Source organism: Protopterus annectens, chromosome 1.part1, assembly GCF_019279795.1.
Source record: "Protopterus annectens isolate FY-2018-M chromosome 1.part1, PAN1.0, whole genome shotgun sequence".
Classification (NCBI taxonomy): Eukaryota; Metazoa; Chordata; order Ceratodontiformes; family Protopteridae; genus Protopterus; species Protopterus annectens.
Window position 1 is genome coordinate 1241815897 of NC_056726.1, and position 25387 is coordinate 1241841283.

The 25387-nt window shown below is 41.8% G+C and overlaps 1 protein-coding gene across 1 annotated transcript in view; it reads left to right on the forward strand.

Annotated features, from left to right (window-relative positions):
- The window catches only part of LOC122809620 (gastrula zinc finger protein XlCGF26.1-like), a 508886-nt gene that overhangs the window by 379564 nt on the left and 103935 nt on the right, over positions 1-25387 (forward strand). The window contains exon 7 of the mRNA XM_044081256.1: positions 20369-20455. Coding sequence (XP_043937191.1) covers positions 20369-20455 — 87 coding nt within the window. The remainder of the gene's footprint in view (positions 1-20368; positions 20456-25387) is intronic.

The window sequence follows — 25387 nt, forward strand, 5'->3', positions numbered from 1 at the left end:
TTAATAGTGTTATTAATGTGATTGTTAAAGGTGAGGTTATTATCAGTTGTAATTCCTAATAGTTTGGTGGAAGAGTCCAGGGATATAAGGGTGCCATTACTGGATTGAATGGAGAAATCTATGGGGGAGGACATACTGTTTGTTGTAAACAGTAGTAGCTTGGTCTATTTGGTGTTCAAAAGAAGTCACTGTTTAGAGAACCATGCCTCTACTGTGTTGAAAGCTGTCTGGGTTAAAGATTGAAGTTCAGATATAGAGTTGGCAGAGCATATGAGAGTAGAATCATCAGCATATTGTATACAGGTGGTTTGAGGAATAGCTATTTCAAGGTCATTGATGAATAATGAGAAGAGGACCAAGAATGGAGCCTTGAGGGACTCCCAGGGAGATAGGAAGGTGAGATGATAGTTGATTCTCCCAAAGAACTGCTTGCGGTCTATTACTAAGGTAAGACTTGAACCAGAGAATTGCTTTGGTGTCAAGAGAGAGGGATGACAGAGTGTTTATGAGTAAGAGATGGTTAACCATATCAAAGGCTTTAGACAGGTCGAGGAAGAGTGCTGATGAGAGGGTGCTATTATTGCGGTTATTATTAATGGTGTTGGTGAAGGATAGGAGAGCTGAGGTGGTACTATGAAAAGGCCTGAAGCCATGCTGACAATTTGCATGAATGTTATGTTGAAGTAAGTAGTTCATTAGCTGATGGTGAATACATTTTTCCATAATCTTGGCTAATGGAGAAAGGAGAGCTATAGGCCTGCAGTTAGAATAATCATTAGAGTTACCTCCTTTGTTTAAGGGAATAATGTGGGAGATTTTCCAGAGATCTGGAATGGTTCCTTCAGTTATGGTACGGTTTATAAGGATGGATATAGGATAGGCGACTACTTTAGCTGCTTGCTGTAGGTATTCAGATGGTAAGTTATCGACAGAGGGGGTGCAAGGCTTAAGTTTGTGGACATGTTTGCAAGTTAATTCTTGTTTATATAGGAAGCCTGACTAGGATCAGTAAATCAAAAGCTGGTCTTTTCACACATTATTTTTGCAAGCCTCTCTTTGTAATGTAGTTGTGCTTTAATATTCCAGATCTTAACTGGATCCTGATCATCATCATATCAGATCTGTGGAACCTGTACAGCTCAACCCTTGGAAAACTTTTTTTTAAACATTCCATTGCTAGCCACCCATCTGATTTTGTACATTAAATTGACATGTAGTCATCTGCCTTCTCTTTTCTTTTGTTTTCGTGTCATACCTTGAAGCAGTGATCTATCAAGAGACTTATTTGGAAGTTGACTATCATTATAATTTGTGTTTTATTGCTTTCTTCTAGTTTTAATATGTAAAGTAAAATGGTCGTCTTCCCTTCTTAGTATCCACCACTGAAAAAATTATTTTGGGGATGACAAACTGTGCTACATTTTGCTGGGTAGGTATGGCTCCATATTGAAATCTCGAAACCAGCTTTGCAGAGTCCTGAGATTTGGAAAAAAAGACTGGAAATGCAGGGAAGAGCAAGTATTGAACTTTGTTCTTTAAACTTTTTTGTAGGGGTCAATCCCCCCATATCCAATAGACTTTTATATATACCAACTCTGAGATTCTGGTGCTCAGCCTTCATCCTCCCTCTCCACAAGGGAGGAAAAAATACTTGCATCTCAAACTTCCACCCTATTGCCTTACTCTCACCATCTCTAAAATCCTTGAAAAGTGCATCCACCTCCAACTTATGCCATTCCTCACCCAAAATAACCTCCTCACACCCACCCAGCATGGCTTCCGCTCTGGCCACAGCCCTAATCTCTTTCTTAGATACCGTTAATAAAGCCAGAGACTCAGGACAGCTAGTATCTACTGTTCTACTCGATCTGTCTAAGGCTTTTGACACTATCTCCCACAACCATCTTTACCATCTCTCTAACCTTCATATCTCACCAAAAACACTTTCCTGGTTCTCCAGCTACCTATCCAAAAGATCTCAGGCTGTCAAATGGAAAAACACCATCTCTTCCTTTTTACCCACCCCCACTGGTGTCCCACAGGGATCCATCCTCGGTCCTATGCTATTTAACATCTTCATCAATAACTTTCACACTACTATTCCCGACACCAAAATCATTCAATATGCAGATTACTCTACCCTAATCTGCTCTGCCTCAAACCTCCCTGAACTGCTGTCTAAAACCCAAACTGCCTTCTCCAAAACTGAAAAGTGGATGCACCAAAACCACCTCTCTCTTAATGCTAGCAAATCCAAAATTCTTCTATTCTCACCCTCTAAGAACTACTCCTTCAGCAAAAGTAACTTCAAAATCCTCAGCCAAACAAACACACCTATAGAGTTGTCCATTCCGCTAAACGTCTTGGCATAATTGTTGATGAACAACTAAAGTTCGATATACATGTACAACAAAACATAAAAAAAAAACACCAAAAGCTAGGTATGTTGTATAGGAACAACCACTTTCTCTCTAACACAACAAGGCACGCTCTGGCCTCTACTTTTCTCCTTCCTTCCTTACTATATGGTGCAACTCTCCTAACCAACATGTCTTCCTCTACCACCTCTAAACTAGAAAGCTGCTACAATAAAATCGCTAAATTTGCCTCCAAAGCCCAAAACTCCACTCATCACTGCCTTCCCCCTACATCCCCGAACTGGCTAGAACTACCAAACCACTTAGATTACCTACAACTCTCCATAGCGCACTCACTCATATTTTATCCTACTAAATACCCCATTCTAACTAATATCCTTCCACCTTATATTCCCAACAGAACCCTTAGATCTGAACATCAGAACTTAATTTCTATCCACAAACCTAAACATCCTGCTGGCCAGCTACTCCTCTCCTATGCCCTTGGCAACAAATGGAACTCCCTCCCTTCCCCACTAAGAACCACCCCAAACACTGAAAATTTCAAAGTCCTACTTTTCAAACACCTGTCTACTAAATGCAAATGCCCCTGCTGCCTTCCTACTTAATCTGGGACCACTTCTGGTATAAGAGTCTCCTCATTCTGATACATTTACCCTGTTCTCCTCCTATAGACATATTCTTACAACTATATCTATCTCTCCCTGCAATCTCCTGCAGCTTTATCCCTCTACTTAACTACTTCTACTACTTCTACCGCTAGAGCTAGATTTGCTCACCAAAACTGGTAAATACTACCTAATCCTTCTACTCCTACAGCTATACTTGCTCTGCAAAACTTGTAAATACTACACAATCCTTCTACTACCATAACTATACCTGCTCAACAAAGCATGTAAATATTGTAAATATTGAGCACTAATTTCTATCTCTAATACTTTCACTCAAAGCGCTACCACTATTTCTCCTTTCTTCAAACTTAACTATCTTTTTGGAATCTCTAAGAAATACTGATATAGTATGCAAATGTAATAACCATAACTTAATGTTATTAAATTTCAGTATGAATTGTACTCTCATACTGTCCTGTATTCTGCAAACTGTTTAATGCTTTCTAAATTCTTCATTGTGTTGAAATCCTGTAATATTTTTTATGCATTTTCGGAGCTTTTCTCCCCGGGCCTCCACTGAAAATGGGCCATGTTGACCCAGTGGACTTCCCCGGTAATCAAACTGGAATAAATAAGTAAATAAATAAGTAAATGTAGCAAAGAGCTATTTACTCTCTGTTATGATTTCTAACATGCACACCTACAGCAAGTAGTCTCTTAAGTAATTTAAGTAGCAATAATGGCTGCTTAAATGATTATTGATACTGCTTCCAGTTGCAAGGGCTGATTAGAACTACCACCCAAGCACAAAGCAACAATTGCACTCATCAGCACCCCTTCTACAATGCCAGTCACACCTTCTGACAAGTTGTGACCACTGCAGCTGCCCCGGTCATCCCACTCCCATGCCTGCACTGCCATGAATGTTTCAGTACTGAAACATGAATCTAAATGCCTAGTATGGAGACAGAACCCATAACTTAAATGTCCTGTCATCCAAACTGAATGTGAAACCTGCTGATCATTGATCTTTTAACTGCATAAGGCCTAGTAAGACCCACCCAAAAGGTGGAATGAAAATATGTAGGGGCTGTAATCAACGCCACTGTTGTATGAAAAACCTGGCGGTAAATATTACAACACACCAGGAATACTTTCTTGTAATTCAAAGGATGTGATTTACAGTCCTTGTTGCTAATGCAGTCCTGTTTATTTTAATAAAGAAATCTTCAAGAAAATAATCTAAACCAATATATGAACATGTGTATGCCATTAAGAAGAAGGATGCTGTGAATGTCTTATTTAAGCTTATAACAAATTGCCAAGATTGTTTCCAGTTTTTAGTACTGCAAGAAGTGAAATTTCCGTGTGGCAAGGAAACTGTGACTGAATTGTGGGACTGGAGGAAACACGTTTGCCATGTTAGGCTGAATGCATGTCTCAAATCTGGAATAAGTGATGTGGAGAATTTTAGGATTTCTTTTTTTTTAAAAGAAGAGAGGTAGTTCTTGAATGAATGAAGTCACTTAATGTGTCGTGTGATACTGCAGAGTCTTATTGCGTGAATCGCTTTGTTGCACTTTCTAAAGAAGTCCCTACGGCTGGGATGAAGGTGCTAACTATGATTATTTGTTTAAGATTTTTAATATCTTTTTTAACTTTTTTTCAACCCCTCTAAGTAATACCCATTTCTTTCTTCTTTCCCAAATCTTTTTCCCTTTAAATTCTACTATGTTTTAAACTCCATTTTAATTTTGTTCAGCTCACTTGCTATCTCTGCTGAAATAATTTCTGTCTTGCCTGATGACTCTTGAATCATATCCACAACCCATTCCTTAAATTCCTCTCCTTTTTAACAGATAAGGTACCAGTGTCAAATTTTTGTATCATTACCTTGTATATTTATCCGTGCATGGTTTAATATGGTTACTGGGTGGTTCCTAAAGCTTTCATCTGAATACACATGCTCCAGTGATACATAATTTGTGTCCACTCTAGCCCAGTCATTGTATCTTGAAGAATAATATGTAAATTGTACAAGAGTTTCCTGCTACTAAATTCACACCTTCCCTACCAGATATTCTCATATACTTATGAAAACTACCCACTATTATTTTATTTTCCCATTGTAGGCCCCACCCCCAAAACATCCTCAGTATTGCAAATCAGATTCCCGTCCCCACCCATAAAAAATATTTCCTAAAGAAAGCTTAATATTTTTCCCTAAATTTTCCTAAGCTCCTTAGAAGTTTTAGGTAGAATATTTCACCTGAGCCTTGTTTTTCAGGGGGCACCCAAGGTGGTGGTTATATTGGCTAGGGAGAATTTAGCTTGAGTGCTAAGGGACATTTCCTTGCTCTTTATCATCAGACACTGTAGGATAGTTAATTACCTCTGACTAGATGAGATTTAATGTTTCACCCAAAGGATGGTTCCTTGGTTGTAGCACTCTTTCTTGCTGCTTAGAGCTGTAGCTTCGTCATTTGGCATCCTGGGTAGTCCTCCAACTGACACCCATTCAGTCCTCCTCTTCCTTTGCCAATAACCCCTTCTGACACAAATCTACCATTGAAATCTTTTTTCTTTTCCATCATTATTGGATCCCCTCAGAATCAGTGTCCACCTTGTAATCCTTCCTTTGTCAGTTTAGGCCTGTTGCAATCCTATCCCTAAAGTATTGGAAAAATGCATACATAAGCAAGTCATACAGTACCTTCTACAGGAAAACCTGCTCGCACCCACACAACATGGCTTTCGCCCCAAACATAGTACTACTGTGCTGTCGTATCCTTCCTTAACACTATTTCTCTGGCCAGAGATGATAACAAACTCGTCTCTTGCCTTTTCTTAGACCTTTCAAAAGCCTTTGACCCTGTGTCTCCCTCATTTCTTCTTACTAAACTGGCTAACCTTAACTTCTCCACTTCTACTGTTGCCCTGGTTTTCTAACTTATCTCACAGATCGACTCCAGTCAATGAGATGGCATTCTGCTCTCTAACCTTCTCTCCCAGTAAAAATGGGTGTCCCCCAAGGCTCTATTCTTGGCCCATTACTTTTTAATGTTGTTATTAATCTACTCTATACTTCGTGCCCCCAGTCATCCCATGGTAGAATATGCAGATGACTCTACAGTCATCACCATTGCTGACACCCCCTCTGAATGCCTCCCAATCACCCGGGCATCCTTTAACTCACTCGAAACCTGGCTCTCTAACAACCTCCTTATTCTGAACCCAAATAAAACTCCTACTCTTCTTATCTAAAAATCTTAACCACCTAAAACCTACCTTCTCGATACTCTCTCTCAACAACACTCCTATCAAAGTTTAATCTAACACTAACCTCCTAGGTGTCATTATGTAGATGACCAACTTAAGTTCGACTTGCATGTTAATAACTTTATCCAAAAGACTCATCTAAAACTTGCCCTCCTTTACAGAAATAAAATGTTTCTCACTAACAAAGCAAAAGTAACCCTCTCTCATGCTTACCTCCTACCTAGTCTATTGTATAGCTCTCAAATTCTTATAAATCTTGACTCCTCTGTCCTCACCAAACTTGAATCAACCTACAACAAAGTAAACAGATTCGTAGCACACCAGATATATAAATCCCATCAATGTCTCTCACTAAAACACCTAAACTGGCTAGAATTACCCCACCAGCTCCTCCTCTCTCAGCTCCAAGTTATTCATTGCATTCTATATCAACCTTCCCATGGCCCCAGCTTATCTCCCATTATTCTCCCACTAGATCTCTGTGCAACTCAGGCCAAGACCTTTTACAGATCTACAAAATAAGGACCAAAATAGGATGTAACCTGTATATCTATCATCCTACAATTTCTTGGAACAAGCTGCCAGTAGAAATTAGGTCCCTCAATCAAATTATAGGTTCATAGGTTGGTACTAGGCTATGGTACTGGATATTTCTTCCCACAATATTTACTTCTCTGGACCCCTGTCTAGCAGGCCGACTGACATGATCCCCGGGGTGAATTTCCAATCTCCCGTGCAATCATCAAGGTTCCTTTTGAAGAGGGCCAATGAGGCGCTCTGCTTGACATGTATGGGCAGTCTATTCCAGAGTATGGGGAATCTTTGGGTCAAAAACCTATCCCTCCAGCATGTTTTGTTCATTGTGATGACAAGGTTTAGATTCCTGGAGCATGTGGCTCTGAGGGATTGGGATTTCTTTAAGTGGAGCATGTCCAACAGCTCAGGGTTTGACATGGCCTTGTATGTTAAGCAGAGATTGCCTTTGAGTAGACAATATGCCACAGAGTATAGCTGGAGTTTTTTTAGACCGTCAGCATATGGCATCTGCTTTAGGCCTGTGATTCTTTTAGTGAGGTATTTCTGTGGCCTTTCCAGCTGTTGCAGATGTCTTGTGAGGTACATACCAAACGGGGCATTATACTCTATAATGGGTCTAATGAGGGATGAGTACAGTGGGACAGTGACCCCCTTTTTTCCGGATGAAAAGCCCTTAGTGATGAGGTGTGCCACATAGAAGGATTTCTTGACTGTTGTGGCGATGTGGTTATCGAAAGTGAGACCACTGTCCACCTGTGTCTCTAAATCTCTCATCACACTTTCAATGTTTAGTGTCCTGCCACCTATGTGGTAATTCATGGGTACATGTTTTTTTCCAGAGGGGATAACTATACATTTCTTGGCATTAAGCTTGAGCCCATGGCTTTGGCACCAGGTATCTGTTTCTGTAAGGCCCTTTTGTAGAATATCCACATCATTTGGGGATTCAATAATGGCACCCAGTTTGCAGTCCTCTGCGAACTTTGTTAGCCAGAGTCCCTTAGTGTTGGCCTGTACATCAGAGAAGTAGATGCCGAACAAGAGTGGTCCCAGAACTGAACCCTGAGGTACTCCACTTGTCACTTGTCTGGAGGTGGATTTGGAGTCGGCTGCTTTTACAGTCTGGGTTCTGTCAGTAAGCTAGTTGGCAACCCATCGAGTGACGTAGGGATTTATGCCCAGCTTAGTAAGTTTATCTATGATTCCAGAGTGGGGGATGGTGTCGAAGGCCTTGGCAAGGTCCAGATAGGCTGTGTGGACCTCCTTACCCACGTCCACAGCTCTGGAGACTGATTCGAAGAAGTCAGTCAGATTCAGGAGACAAGATCGGCCCTTCACAAACTCAAACTGTGTGGGTCCAGTGTTTGAAGGTTGTCAATGTCTTTGTTTATAAGTTCCATGACTGATGGGATGGTAGTTCCCGGGATCCAAGGCGGATCCTCCCTTGTGGAGCGGGTTAACTGTAGCTGTGCGCCACTCAGTGGGCACAAAGCCTGAGGTGAGGCTATGATTAAACATGACACTTAGGTGAGGTGCCAGTTCATTTTGTAGTTCATGTAGTACACAGCCTGGGATGTCATCTGGTCCCATGGATGCTTTATTTTTAGCTTTGGAGAGTGCGGTTTCTACCTGTGTGGATGTGATTACTAGAATTTGGCAATCGTTTGGTATTGAGATGGGCTATTTAGGGGGTGAGAGGGGGGGGTGAAGTTGGCACTAAATCGATCTGCCAGGATATTGGCAATATCCTTGGGATCAGTATATTTAATGCCATTCTGTTGTAGCTCAGAGCAGATCTGAGCATTGCCATTTAAACAATTCAAAGCTCCCACCAAGGAATACTTAAAAAGACACTGGTCCTGCCACTACACTCTCCCCTCTTAATCTTCTCTACTATCCCTAAGACACTCTTCTACCTGCCATCTATGTTGTTTTGCTCTACTGACCACTTCCAGTCTTTACATCTATGCTCTTCCTAGCCTTCCTTAGCTCTGTGATACGTGGTGTTTTCTCCAAGAACTGTTACCTCCTTGCATTACTGTTAATTCATATCTCTCATCTCTCTCCCTCAGCAACAGCAAACATTACTATGATGTTCTTCGTGTTTCACTGTTGCAGTCATTACATTTCATAGGTTTATACTAGGCTATCTGCCCTGAGGCATTTATAAGCCTAGCCCGAGTGTGTTTGGCTTTCACCACCCTTTGATTCGAGTTTACCGTGCCCTTTTTAAGGTTAGTTTGCCGTGCCTCTGTCTAGTAGTGACACTGAAGTAATCCCTGGGGTAAACCTACGATCCCCCAGCCACTCATCAAGATTCTTCTTGAAGAGAGTCAGTGAGGGGCTCTGCCTAACATGGACTGGGCTTCTATTCCAGAGGAAGGGGAGCCTCTGGGTTATGAATCTATCCCTCCAACATGTTCTATTTATTTCTTTGCAGAGGTACAGATCCCTCGAGCGCGTAGCTCTAAGGGATTTGGATTTTCTGAGGTGGAGCAAGTTCATTAATTCTGGGTTGGACATAGCTTTATATGTCAGGCATAGATCGCCTTGAAGTAGGCGATATGCAATTGAATAGAGCTGGAGTTTTTTTAACCGAGCAGCATATGGCATCTGTTTGAGTCCTTTGACTCTTTTTGTGAGGTACTTTTGGGGTCTTTCTAGTTGCTGCAGGTGTCAGGTAAGGTACATCCCAAAAGAGGCATTGTATTCTATTATGGGCCTGATTAGGGCTGCATAAAGGGGGCACTATGACCTCCTTTGATCTAGAAGTGAATCCTTTCATGATAAGGTTGGCTATGTAGAAGGTTTTTCTAACTACTTTGACAATGTGGTTGTCAAAGGAGAGATTACTATCAACTTGGGTCCCCAGATCCCTGATTACTTCCTCCATGCTTAATGGGTTTCCACCTATGTGGTAATTTGTGGGTACTTTGTTTTTGCCAAAGGGTATGACTATACACTTTTTGGCATTTAGCTTTAGACCGTGGCTCTGGCACCAGTTATCCATCTCTGTGAGACCGTTTTGAAGGATGCTCGTGTCAGCTGGAGAGTCAGTTATGGCTCCCAGTTTGCAATCATCTGCGAACTTGGTCAACCACAGTCCTCCCGTGTTAGCCTGTACCTCGGAAAAATATATACCGAACAAGAGCGGTCCCAGGACTGAGCCTTGTGGGACACCACTTTTAGCCAGTTTTGAGTCGGACATGGCTCCAGCAATTCTGACTTTGTGGGTTCTGTCTTTGAGCCAGTTTGTAACCCATCTTGTGACATAGGGGTTTATATTTAAGCTGGATAGGTTATCTATGATGCCCGAGTGGGGTATTGTGTCAAATGCCTTTGCGAGGTCCAGATAGGCTGTGTGGACTACCTTCCCTTCATCTATGGCCTTGGTGACTGTTTCAAAGAAGTCGACCAGGTTCAAGAGGCAGGATCTGCCCTTGACAAAGCCGAATTGGGTAGGATCTAGTGTCTGTAGGTCCCCAATGTCATTGTTTGAGTTCCATGATGATCCTCTCCATAGCCTTGCAGACTAGGCTAGTCAGGCTTATGGGGCGGTAGTTTCCAGGGTCCATCGAGGCACCACCTTTGTGGAGAGGGACCACTGTTGCTGTATGCCATTCATTGGATACATGTCCTGTAGTAAGGCTGAGATTGTACAGCATTTTTACATGAGGGTTTAGTTCTTCTTGGAGTTCATGTAGTACACAACCCGGGATACCGTCCGGTCCCATTGAAGCAGTGTTTTTTGCTTTGGAGAGGGCGGCTTTCACCTGAGCATCTGTGATGCTAGGGGGGCTACACTCTGCTGGGATAGATATTTGCTCTTGGGGGGGGCAGTTTGCACTAAACCTGTCTGCCAGGATGTTGGCAATGTTTGTGGGTTCCGTGAATTTCTTTGTCATTTGGAATAAACTCTGAGCATATCTGGGAATTGCATCCCAGGTTCCTAACATAGCTAAAAAAAACCTTGTGATTGTCCTTAGTGTCCTGTCCAATTTTTTTCTCGAAGCTGGCCTTGGAGGATTTTTATGAGGGATCGTAATTTTTTGCTAGTACTGATCAGAGATACCTTCCCTTTTAGGGATTTTGCTCTATCATGTAGTAGCTTCCTTCTTCTGTTGTACAGCTTGTTTATGGCTGGGGTCCACCAGACTGGACGCCTGCCTTTGGATGACTGGGCCTTGGTTTTGTTAGGGATAGCATGAACCATGCATTCCTGGAGGTGTCCGTAGAATGTGTTTATATAGGATTCAGCTGTTTGGGTCGTAGTTTCCCCTGGCCCGGGGGCCTTGAAGGATTCCACCTCTGTTTTGAGAAGTGTGAAGTTCGCTTTTGAGAAGTTTTTCACTGTGGTTTTCTGGGCTGGGGTGGGGACGGGTTTTGGATATCTAGTGAGATTAATTTATGGTCTGATCTTACCAATGAGGGGTTTACTTCTGGTATGGAGCATAGAGTCCCCATGTTGGTAATGATCAGGTCGAGTATGTTATCCCCTCTTGTGGGAGTGGTGACTAGTTGTTCCATGGCATTTGAGTTTATAAATTCCAGGAACCTTTGGGGCTAGGGTGTTGGGGCTTGAGTAATGCTCCCAGTCTATGTTTGGGTAGTTGAAATCACCCAATATGATGGTGTTTGGAGAGATCTTCATGTTCTCCAGTATTTTCAGGAAAGCCGAGTGGGATTCCTGATTTTTAGAGGGTGGTCTGTAGCATGCTATAAACTGAAAAGCAGTTTTGCCCACTGTTAGTTGCACATGGATGGTCTCCGATGCTTTGTGCAACCCCACTAACCTGGAGGTGTGGGTATCCTTGATAAAAATGGATACTCCCCCTCCTTATGTGGTTCGGTCCGAGTTTTGGGGCCGAAAAGCATGGTATGAGGTATAACCTGGTAGTGCTGGGGTGCTCTCTGGAGCCTTGAACCAGGTTTCTGTCACTGCACATATGTCGATGTTCTCCATACTGAGGAGCGCTTCGAGTGCATGCATCTTGAGGTTTAGACTTCTGGCGTTTAGCAGCATTACCCTTAGTTTTTTGTCCATTTTGCTGTTTATGGAGGTGGGTTTGTCTTTTGAGCCTTGCCTAAAAAAGGCACTATGGGGGTGGCAAGAGCGTTTGCCAATATACGAAAGCCCAGGGGTGACAGGTGCAAGCCATCCCTAGCGAAGCAACGTGGCTTGTCGAGCACGTCATCCCAGGCTGACAGACACTGGATCCCCTTTGAATGACGCCAAAATTTTAGCCAATTGTTAAAATCGATCATTTTGTCTTTGTACTGCGGCATCATTCTAGGTGAGGGTAATATGCTACTAAAGGTCAGGGTCATACCGGCCTGGGCTACATGATCAGACAGCTCCTCTATGTCTCTTTTCATGTAGTCGAGGGAGGTATGTCTCAGGTCATTCACACCAGCATGTACTATGACTGAGTCATATTTGTACTTTCTTTGGAGTGACCTGAGTGCTTGCATTATGTGATGGATCCTAGCACCCGACAGGCAGCTCACTGTGACCTTCTCTTTGTTCAGCCTGGTGAGCGGGACATCAGTGTGTCTGACTATAGAATCACCTATTACGAGTGTATCAGGTGTGTTATTCAGCCTTAAGGGCTGTGACTGCTTGGCACACTGACGTTGTGGACTATGTGTTGCACGTGTTTTGTTCTGTGGTAGCGTTTGCTTGGATGTCTGCTTTGGAGGTCTCTGCTGCTTAGGCAGATTTTTATTTAGAGCCTCCAGTATGTTTTGTGTGTTTATGTGTTTGGTTTGCTGATGTTGTAGGACTATGTGAGACTGGATTTGTGTTGTGTGAGGTTACCTTCTCCTCCTGACTGGTTACACCAGTTCTGAGTTGAGAGAGTTCAGCCTCCAGTTTGGCTATATAGTTGCATCGCTCACATATATTTGAACCTGTTTGGAGGAGGAGAGGGTTGTCCGTGAACATGAGGCAGTTGTAACATTGCCTCAAGATTCCCAGATTCACCAGCTGGACTGGAGAGGAAACCATTAACTAACCTTTGGACATGCTAGAGTAATATGGGGAACTGTTATCACTGAATTAAAAAGGACCAATGGGGGACGAGGTGACCGTAAAGAGTCTGAGGATGTAGTGCTTTTAGTTTATTAGTGCTAACTTGTATAATTGCTTTTTTTGCATGTGCTGGGCCTTAGATTGAGTATAGGGTGTTTAATTTGAGAGAATAGAGCAGTTCTAAGGGAAAAAGTGAAGAGCAGACTTTGCGGAGCCGGGAATAGTTTAAACCCAATTAACCACCGCTGCCTGATGCTGCGCTATGCGCACAATCGCGCAAAGCCGCGCTAAAGCGGGTTTTTTATGCAGGGAACTTCAAAGAGCTAAAAATGGCCCAAAACGGCCAATTACTACAGATTCTTATGATGAGGTCACTCCTTCAGGGCAGATAGGATACTCAAGGCTCCCCGCTCCCACTGGTGAGCAATGAAACCTCCTTTTGTCCAAGTAAGGAAATGGGCAACACAGGAACTATCCAAAAGTCCAGAATACAGCAAAGCCTGTATAGGGGACTATTCTAGCCAAGGAAAGGCGGGAAACAAGGATTTTTTTTTGTTTTTTTCTTTTTTTTCAGGAAAACAGCAGATAAATCACAGTTATCCTTGGGTTATCCTGCTGGCAGGTTGCCCTCAGTCGGCCTGAATTCCAAAGTCTTGGGTCCTGCGTTGGTTGCTGTCGCCTCTTCCCTGACGTCAGGTCGTCAGGGGTATAAAAGATGCAGCCGACGCCATTTTCTTCAGTCTTTCTTGCCGCGCGGTGCCCGAAGCAGAAGCAGCTCGCAAGTGCCGGTCGGCCGACTCCTGAGATTTTCGTGTTCGAGTTTCAGATCCGAAGTCTTCATTAAAAGCTAAGTGCCCCGTTGGGGAAACTTTTTTCTTGCTCCAGACCGATGTCAGAAAAAGTTAATAATTGTATTTCTTGTGGGAAGCAAATACCTCATAAGGACTTTCGTTCTTACTGTATTCCTTGCCTAGGCCTTGACCACGACGTTTCTAGTTGTTGGTTTTGTGCTATATTTAAGCAATGCACTATTAAGCGTCGGTACGATTTTGCATTAAGTTATTTTGGGTGAATATTTAATTATACAATGTCGTTGGATAGCCATCCGACTACCGGAGTTCACAAAAAACGCAAAAAAAAAGGCAGGCAACCGAGATCCAAAACCGACGACGAAGCTTCTAAACAAGTCGCCAGTTCGCCGGTTCTCAGTGAGGCGCTTTCGCAGCCCTTGACGCCTGCTACTTTAGAGTCGCAGGCCGTACCGACTCCCACGTGGAGTCGGCCGGGCCGCTGGAAACTCAAGGTATTGGAGCCTTAGAGATTATTCCCTGAGATGGGTCCGGAGCTGCTGAGCAGGCATCTGCTTCTGAGTGTGTATTCAGACCTAAACAATTGTATATTAAACCGACTTCAAAGGCAAAGACTAAAACACCTTTAAAGGCAAAGGAACAAGTTCACCAGCCACATGGACAGGCCTCCATGCCCAAAAAACAGATGCTCAAAATGGCCGAAGACGTAATTACCTTGATCAGGGGTTCCCAACCCCCTCCTGATAACAGGCCTAGGCAAGAGACAGACTATGAATCTTCAGATCAGGTTTCCATTTCTTCTGATTCCTCTTCTGATCAGGAATATTCTCTTCCCCCCTATGAGGATTCTGATGCTGAAGAATCAATTCCTTCAGCTTCTCCTCCTGAGGACTACTCTTTTGGGGAAACCTTGCATACCATGAGGGAGCACTTCCACTGGGAGAGCCAAGATATTTCAGAATCTAAGAAGAGGCTCAGAGCCTTCCTTTTACTACCTCAACACAGGCCTCTAGCTATTCCACCTGTGTTCGACATTGTAGATGTGTTCTCAGAGTCTAGTCTGACCCCTGACTCCTTACCTCCAGTTCCTGTTAAGCCAGACAGATACTACGGGGTCCCTGACTCTCATAAATTTATTTTCAAAAACCCCTCTGCAGACCCAGAAACTATTTCTCAGGGTCCCAAAGGGGTCAAGGCTTCCACTGCAAAAATCCCTACCCCCTCTGACAGGGATTCTGGGGCACTGGATAGATGGGGAAAAAAGATTTACACGTCTGCTGCCTTAGCTATAAGGGCTTTAAATTGCCAGTCTCATATGCTCAAATATCAGCAATATATCATGACACTGCTTAAACAGAAAATGATGGTAAATTCTGAATGTGCAGAAAACAAAGAAATGTAGGATTTATTGCATGCAGCTGAACAAGTTGGAAAGCATACTTTGCAATGTGGTTTTGATTCTCTGGAGGCATCCTACAGGGCCACTGTTATGGGTTCTGTCATTAGGAGGCATGCTTGGTTAAAAGAACAAAATCTGCGTGATCATGTTAAAGCAAAATGATTAGATGCTGTATTACAACATGATACCTTGTTTTGTGTTAAGGCAGAAGAGGTGTTAAAGAAAATGGAGGACAAATCTAAATCAGTGCAAACGGTCAAGGATTTCTTACAGGTACAGCCACCCAGATTTAGCGGACACTGGCCTACAAGGAATTGGTCCTTTCCAGTCTCAGACAGACCTCAAAGGGGCAGAACCAGACGCCCTAGAGGCAGATCACAGCCGCAAGGTTCCTACAGGTCTAAGCAATGAAGTGCTTCTACCTCCAAAGGTGGAGAAGACAAATCACAACCATATAGGAAACAGTCCCAATGACTTCCCCCTGCCTGCACCAAGCACTTATCTTCTGGCAGCACCCTTAGGGGGAAAACTAGCACTTTTTGTCAAAATTGGCACATTATAACCCAGGACAAATGGGTTCTAGACATAGTGTCACAAGGCTACAAGTTTCACTTCCATACCCTGCCAAGGGCAAACGGTTGGCGAGACCTGCCAAAAAATCAATGGGCAGAGGCTCAAAAACAAGTCGCAGCTCTCATGGACATGAGGGCTATTCAGCAAGTGCCACAGCAAGAGCAGGGACAAGGATTTTACTCGACTGTTCTTGGTACCCAGAAAGGACAAAGCTTGGAGACCAATACTGGACCTATCTATTCTAAACACTTTCCTGGATATACTAAAATTCAAGATGTTGACCTTGCAGCAGCTTCTGCCCATGCTGGGCAGCAAGGCTTGGCTCGTGACTTTATACCTAATCAGACAATCATGCAGAAGATACCTCAGATTCAAGGCTGGCTCAAAGCATTACTAATTCTATGCACTGCCCTTTGGCTTATCTACTGCACCCAAGGTCTTCACAAAGTGCCTGGCACCAGTAATTGCTTACTGCAGACAAAGAGGAATACAAATATATCCTTACTTGGACAACTGCCTCATACAAGCAGAGAACAAGGACATTCTACTACAGCATCTGACATTTGTGAAAAGACTTTTAACATGCCTAGGGTACACAGTCAACAAAAATAAATCAAAACTAGTGCCCTCTCAAGAGATAATATTCCTGGGTGCAAGCTTAAATACAACTGCCCAGATAGCTTATCTCACTCCAGACAAACAAAGGCAACCGGCTACCTATTTCAAGGAAATGGCAACAAAGGCCCAGCTATCTGCAAGAAAAATTCTGCAGGCTTTGGGCTTCATGGCATCCTGCATCTTACTAATACCATATGCAAGACTGCATATGAAGAAAATTCAATGGTACCTAAAAAGTGTCTGGACACAACATTGCCACAGCCTGGAAACAATGATTACTCTCATTCCCTGCCTGCAACAGGAGTTTCGATGGTGGGCAAAGGCTTGTCACCAAAACAAGGGACAGCCATTCTCACTACCCCCAGCCAGGTAGAGCCTAACGATGGATGCATCAGATTATGCCTGGGGGGCACACATGGCACAAAGAGGCATTCAGGGCACCTGGTCCACAAACCAAAAGCATCTACATATCAATCGAAAAGAGATGCTAGCTGTTCAAAATACCCTAACAGCCTTCAAGGACCTACTTCATCTGGGACAACTACTGATAAAGACAGACAACACCACAGTCTTGTGGTACATAAGCAGGGGGCACTCATTCTTACCCCCTTTGCAGACTAGCCATGGCTTTATGGGACACAGCATTGACGTACCAAGTTCATCTACAGGCACAATTCCTGCCAGGAAAGGAAAATACTCTGGCAGACGAACTAAGCAGAAACCTCATGGATCCCCACGAGTGGCACCTGGATCCACAAGTCTTCAGCATGATAACAAAGAAATGAGGACGCCTGGACATAGATCCATTTGCCTCTCCTCACAACAGTCAACTAAAAAGATTCTGCACAAGGACTTATCACAGAGAAGCTTGGAAAGTGGACGCCTTATCTTTCAACTGGACAAACCTATCAGTATATGCCTTTCCTCCACTGCCTCTCCTCCCCAAGGTACTCCTAAAGGTCAGACAGGAGAAACCAAAAATGATTCTGATTGCCCCAGACTGGCCACGCCAGTACTGGTATCCAAGCTTAAGGAACTTGTCCCAATGCCCAGCCTGGACCTTACCTCAAATACCTCATCTACTGTCCCAGCAAAGCAATCAGATTCTGCACAGCCAACTCAGGACTCTAAACCTGGCAGCTTGGCAGATAATGTAGCCATACAAACCACACCTCTCAGTAAAGCTGTGATGGATGTAATTTTAGAAGTCAGAGGGCCTAGTACTAGAAAATCCTATGCTGGGAATGGAAGAGATTTTGTGCTTGGAACCAAGCTCAAGAAACTGATACAGCTGTCCCAAATATTCCTCAGATTTTGCAATACTTAATTGAGATGCTGGACAAAGGCCTATCTTTTTCATCAGTTAAAATCCAAGCCTCTGCCATTTCGACTCATTACAATACAGAGCCACCACTCTTTTCTCATCCTTTATTAAGGCAGTACCTCAGAGGAGCCAAAAACTTAAGGCCTCCAAGGAGAACGCCAGTACCTACATGGGACCTCAATTATGTCTCACTTTACCTCCTTTTGAGCCAGCTGCTACTGCGGATATAAAATTCTCATCTTGGAAAACAGCTCTGCTCCTAGCAATAACTTCTGCAAGACGAGTTTCAGAGCTACAGGCTCTCATGGCTGTGGAACACTTTATCATTTTTTATCCAGACAGGGTCTCTCTGAGAACAAACCCTACATTTATGCCTAAGGTGGTATCCAGTATAGCCCTTAACCAAACTATTCATTTGCCAACGTTTTATCCAAATCCACAGAACAAGGGGGAGATAATTCTGCATTCTTTGGACGTACACAGACAACTTAAATTCTACTTGGACAAAACTAAAGTTTTCAGAAAGACAGAACTACTACTAGTGGCATATGCCGCAGCATCACAAGGAAAGGCTATCTCCAAACAGACTATTTCAAAGTGGATAGGTCACTGTATTCGTTTCTGCTACTCACAGCATGGCAAACCAGTGCCTAAGGGCATTAGGCCACATTCAACCAGAGCTGCAGCCACTTCTGCAGCCTTTCTCAGGGAGTACCAACCAAAGACATTTTAGAAGCTGCTACTTGGAGTTCAGTGCATACCTTTACAAAACATTACAATCTGCCTCTTTACTCTAAATCCCGGGCAGGCTTTGCCACTGCAATTCTGCAGGGCCTCATAGCCGCTACTAATGCTGTTTAGCTCCAGCCCCCCAACCATAGCTTTGGGACTCAACCCAAATGTAATGACTGCAACAGTGAAACACGAAGAACATAGTACAGTTGTGTACACTTACCATAAATGTAGATTTTCGAGTGCATTCGCTGTTGCAGTCCAGGTTATCCACCAGCCATCCCCCTTGCTTTTGCTGGAACTTATCTTTACTTCTCTAATCTATACAACCTAGGTGGTGTATTTGCTTATAGATGAAGGTAAAGCTTATTTTGGTGCATGTATGTTTTATTTACATATTTTTAGCCTACCCTTTTGGTGGCACCTGACATCTGGTGCAAGAAAACCTGAAGAAAATGGCGTCTGCTGCATCTTTTATACCCCTGACGACCCTGACGTCAGGGCAGAGGCGACAGCAACCGATGCAGGACCCAAGACTTTGGAATTCAGGCCGACTGAGGGCAACCTGCCTGCAGGATAACCCAAATGTAATGACTGCAACAGTGAATACACTCGAACATCTACATTTATGGTAAGTGTACACAACTGTACTTTTCCTCCCCACCTTCCTCGATTGATAAGATTGTATCTATACCGTTGTATATTGGGTCCTTATACTTTTATTTACTTTTATTGTAAAATGTATTTCTGTATCACTTTAATTGCTTATGTATAACCTTTACTGTAATGTTTGTATGTTTGTATGTTTGTGGAGCTCTTCTCCCTCGGTCTCTGCCAAAAAGGGCTTTTCAGCTCAGTCAGATTATCCCAGTCAACAAATGTAAAATAAATAAATAGTAAATAAATTGACACATCCTGTTATATCTAGATTAAACCTCCTGAAACATTGCTGTTTGTACCCTACATGTCTTAGTACAATTCAATATTTTTTTGCTATTTGTCTGTACCTATGATACCGTTAATTGCATTCTGTGTGACAAAACATCTATTCTGAAAAAAGCTTTTATTCCCATATACAAGACATTTTTAATATTTTTCTCACTTGCACACACTTTATGGCAGGCTGATCTTGTATCCAGTTGGTTATTCCCATCTCTATTTGATCCCATGTTATGTTTTCCCAGATATTTTACTTCAGTAAAAAATAAACGAATCAAAGAACTAAACAATCCCTATCTTTTATTGCACAGCAAGCAAATTAAACTATATATTTTTTCAAAAAGAAGAAAGTGTACCCTTCCAAATAAGAGCAGTTTAATCCTAATCTAGAATAGGTTTAATCAAGCTAAAGTGCATATTGGAACCTGTGATCCCTCTTATACATATTAATGTATGTTCTTTTCTTATCTCTGTTCCCCAGATGGGAACAAAACACTTGTATGCTTTCATTAAACATTCACTTTTAGCCTTAAGAAAAAGTGCACTGGCTACCCTAAATTAAGTAAAATAAAAAAAATAGGGGAAATAATTATATTCTAATTCTGCATGTAACATGGTCAATACACTTCTTACATCCCCTAACAGCCTAATGTTACTACAGTATATTAACTTTCTCATTTGCTTCTTTCCAGCCTTTATTATCAAGTTACAGTGTTAAGCCTACATTTACATTAGATTTAAGAAAAGGTACTTTTTTTACTTTACTAGCATATACAGCAATCACTGGTCCCCATACTTCAGATGTAAAATACCTGTGAGTCTATGCTATACAGAATGATGAAATAAAAAAAAAAAAAGTAAAATGTTTAGGTGGGGATGATAATGATATAATGATACACTTGTCAGAGTGTTTGAAATCTGTAAAGACAGGATTGTACTGCTCTTGTGTATGAAATTAAACTTCTGGTGTTAAAGGCCAGAAATATAATGAAAACAATGGTACACACTATATGAAAATTATATTATGATTACATTATGTGTTAACTTAATGGTGCTGTGAACCGATACATGTGAAGGTAATTAAGTTACGTACTACCTTTCCCTATTGTATTTAAGACTGCTGTTTTATTTTCTTTAGAAATATGCACCCTTTTACCATCATTGCTGTCTTCATCAAATGACCCAGCCAGGGATGGATCATCTGAGAAGTCAAACTCAGAACCTGGTGAGTCAGCTGGACTGCTACCATTTATTATACTGCTTTCTGATTCTTTTGTTATCAGAAAAAGAAACAAAAAACTTTTTGAACAGTATTCCATGACTTGCTACTTTTAATGAAACATCTCATCCATGCGTTGTCTGTTGCCACTGGATCTACTAGTAAGTCATTAATGCTTAACTATTTTGTAGTTATAATATGCTGCAGTGGAGCAGCATAGTGGTGCAGCAATTAGCATTGCTGAATCACAGTGATTGGTTCTCCAGTTCTGCTCCTGGCTGCGGTGCCTTCTCTGTGGAGTTATGTCAACTGTATGTCTCTGTAGGTTTTTGCTAGGCTCTCAATCTTTCTGTTACATCTCCGTAACATGCCATAGATGACTGTTGATCTTCCAAATTGCCCTTAGGGATGTATTTTGTGTGCGTGTGCAGTGGACTGGCATCTTATTCAAATTAGTCTCTATGCCTTGCTACCACAGAATGCATCTGTAAATTCTGCCTGTCTGTAAGCCTGAACTGCATAAAATGGGTACTGGAGAATGAATGAGTTATTCATTTAGTCAGCATGTTGTGCTGTATAAATTCAGTGTGTATGTTCTTAAAACTAAATGTATTTTATTACATTCATAACTACAGCTTTGAGCTAATCTGAAGTATTTGCTGAACTTGTATTGGGAAAATCCCATCACTAGGTTTCTTCACTGATTGTATTTTTCAGGTTAGTATTTCAGTAAAGACCTTTGTGCAGTCTGCAGCTTTAATTTTCTCATTGTATCTTACATTGCTACTAACTTAGAAATATGAAAACCTGCATGCAGTTGTATGTATTCAGCTGCAAGGGTTTGCTCTGGATTGGTTGAACTGTTCAAATAGTGTTGTATTGAGTAATGACTGTGATTTAGTAAAACATGGTGTAACATTGATGACTCTGCTCTGTGTGTCTATGAGTGGGGATTAAAAGATGACAGTTTATCTGTTATCTCTAAAGCTGTTGCATTTGGGAGTTAGCATGCCTTCAAATTAGACACCTATCTGACTACCACATATCACAGTAGGTGAGAGGGCCTACCCCATGGGCCTACCATTTTTGTCTGCTGCTTGCATAGTTTAAGTCTTGATCCAAGTGTGCATTGTGGAAAAATTGTGGTGTTTGATGCCCAAACAACTTAAACAATTGAAGTATTCATGTGGCTACCAAATCGCAAGCCAAGGCCCCAACCAGCATTGTCTCTGTTGCTTGGAAGAGGAGTATAAAGTGAAGAGCAGTGACTCTACAAACTTAGGGAAGGCACCTAGAAAACTGTGGAAGGCCTCCCTCTATACAAAAAAATTGTCATTATATTCTCTTAAGAAACAAGGCCAAAAAGGCCACCAGAAGGGTCAAAGTCAGCTGCCTAAGAAGATCCCAAACCCAACTTCAGAATATTTAGAAATAAATTCTGGAATCTAGTTCATCAAATTACTGGTTGTCAATCCATGTATAACTCCACAAATAACACCATACCTGCCTTCTCCTGCTAATGTTCTCCAGTCAATTTTCTGCAATAATTCTGCACATTCCCACCCATGTCTTCTCCCATCCCAAACCACCCTCCCACTAACCCCTGAGGTTGACCCCTTCCATTCTGTATCAAGAAGATCAAAGCAAAAGTTGCTTCAAAAAATTCCACTTGATGCACCTCCTAATAAAGAGCGTGCGGCCATGCTGCCCCCCAAAAATGACTTAACCAAAGACCAGTAGTGTTTGGTATAGGTAGTAAACTAACATAACTTCCCTTATAGGCATAAAAAAAATTATTTTTAATAACTAAATAAAAAATCAAACATAGGTTAAGTGCTTTTGCCTGTGCTTGGTAAGGACTTCATCAGAACCAAAATGACCAAGTCAAAACTACATCCTTAAATATCAGGAGTAATTCACATGATCTTAAAACAAAGCTTCTTAAGTTGAACCAGTCACAATTTTATACTTTCACAAAAGTGAAATACTATAAAACTGACTAATGAACTATACCTCCTGAGGTGCAAATGTTATTCATTCTTGCTTCATCAGAGTCTGCCAAGACTACATCAACCAACCCATTATACATCTGTACAACCTGTGTCTAGCAAGCAGCTTTTTGCCATAACACTGAAAAATGTCTATAGTAAAAACAATTCCCAAGAACATTGAAACCCACTACAGCCAGTGACTTCCACCCCATCACTGTTTTTACAACATGAGGCAAAGTATGTGAAAAATCCATCTATAACTAGCTTATTATATACCTTTAAGCTCACATGACACTGTCACAGCAACATAATGGTTTCTGGACTGGCAGGAGTGGTGTGATTGCATTTTATACTCTGACATCTCCAAAATGAGGATGAAGACAAATTCACAGAAGCCCGATTCATTGACCTTAGTAAAGCTTTCGACATGGTAGACTACACTCCCTGCAAGTAGCTGGGATTAACTCTTGTAGGTAAAGTCTTACATTAGGACAGAATCCATGTGTAAGTGTTATAATGTCTACTTGACCCTATGGCAGCACATACATTACTAGTCACCATGCATGTTTGCACATTCATCTATTTACTTATTTGCTGACTCCATGATTCTATACCCTTTAACTTTATTATATTTATAATATATATATTATAATTATACTATAATTTTGCTTCAGAATTTTTTGCTGTGCTCCCTATAAAATGTGAGCTTTTGAGCAAAACGGTAAAAAATGCATTCATTATAGAATGCTAGAAACTGCATTTATAAACTTCTTTTTCTTTAGAATACGCATATTGTCACAGTCTTGTGCTTAAATATTCACTTAGTGAAACAAACTGTCCCCGATTTGCAGGCGTCTGGGTTTTGAAGTAAGAATATGAGAGCTATGGCGGTATCCACTAGCATTATAGCTTGTTTATGGTAGAAGCTTAAGGTGATAATTATCCAGAAGAGGCTACATTTGATCATGACTTTGGGGAAGAGGCTACATTTGATCATGACTTTGGGGAAATTCGCCAACTCTTACTGATCCTTTCAAGCATGGTACTGCTTGAATCAGGCACACATGTTGTATGAAGAGGTTTGATCTCGGACACTTTTTTACCCCCTGAAAATTTCTTGGTTCTTGTGTATTAGTAGCTTTCTGAGTTGCTACTGGACTTCTGAACAGTATTTTACTATAAGTGGCTGCCATAAAGCACACTTGGACAATGACAGTGGTATACATGGGGTATGAAATGATGGAGTGAATAGCATTTATGTTCCTGAGAAAGAAAAGTGGGAATCATGTTGACAAGCCAGTTAATTTCAGTAACAGTAAAAAGTTCAAACACTTCCCGCTGAAAATAGCTTTGGTGAACGTAAGTGAACATTTTTTTCTGCATGGGGTAAGCCCCCTTGCACCCCCCCCCCCAATGTCTATGTACCAACTCCAAAGTCGCACAACAGTGGAGAAAAAGGCAAACTCCACTATCGGCAAAGTTAATTTCACTGAACTTCAGTTGAGCATTTTATGTTTGGCAAAACTAACTTCACCAATTTGACACATTCCCAAGAAATGTAGGCTGTAGAAGAGTAGAAGCATGAATAAGGTGGGGTGAAGGAGGCAGTGATTCTGAGAGCAAAGTGTTAGGGAGAGTGATTGGCAGAGGCCATGTCAGTCTGTTCTGTCTTCACTACATTAATGGCAATGTTAGACTTTCTGTCACAACTCAAGTTCTCCAACGCTCTGTGTGTGTCATAATCTGTAGCAGCTGCTTGTTACAAATGCAAGAAGCAGTTTGCTACAGTTTAAAATGGAAAAGTGGCTGAACTCAGAGAATTGAGGTGTGTAGATTGCAAAGAATGGACCTAGCTAGCTGCTTGCATGATGTGTGACAGATCAGGAAATTGACCTTTTGTTTGGATGGCATTTAAAGTGTAGGAACAAACCCAACAGCCTTGGGTTGCTTCTTGAATGAGGTGCATCAGATTGGGGAAAGGATTTTTTTGCCTTTCGTTCAGTTTTTTTGCTCCTTAACTTAAAGTTGAGGGGAAGAGGTCACCAGGTAAGGAAATGGCACCAAGCGCCATAGAACCTAGCTATAGCTTTGTAGAAGAGCTTGTAGTTGGCAGCAAGGAGTAAGTATAGCACACATAATTCCAGCCCATATAAATGAAAATATTAAAGTGCAGATTAGAGGTAGAACAGTGAATGCTGAAACATGTTGAAGGTCATTATGTTTTTAACAGGGGGCTCTTAACCATCCTGCAACTTAGACATGAAGGTGTGCTTCTCCCACCCAAGTTGCTTATATGTACTAACTCTAAAATTGCCATACATCAAAATAAGGGATGTTCTCTGAGATACTAGAGTGCATTCAAAGCCACTTGCAGTTTCCTTGTTGATATTTAGAGCACTGAATTTCTCATCTTTGAATTTTCAAATGTTTCCCCATGCATTTGTGTAACTAAAATCTCTGTGAGCTATTGCAGTTTTATTTTCTTTCATGCTGTATCTCTTGCATGCAGTGGACTAATGCCAAGGCTGTATCCACTTCCGTGGTTGATGTAAAACTGAGCAGTCATGCCCACTCCCCATAGGTTACATGTACAGTATCATTTCTAGTGTCTACCAGGAACTGGAACTGGTGACACTTCCAACGTGCATATCCACCCTTCTCCTGGGAGTGGAGAACAGGCACAGCCATGCCATTCTTCTCCTCATCCCTTCTTGGTTTGTCTGGCACTTGGGCTGCTAAATGAACTGGAATCGGCTGGGTCATAGTCAGGACTTCATCCCTCTGTGCCACTGAGGTAAAAAAATTACAGAATTATTTAATAGTGCCTGCATATTTGTTAGGGTTAAGGTTTGCCGAAAAGTAAGATTTTCATAGGATTTATTTTGGGTCTATATCACATAGTTGAAGTTTAATAACTTAGAACACGGAATGTTTGAACCATCCTGTT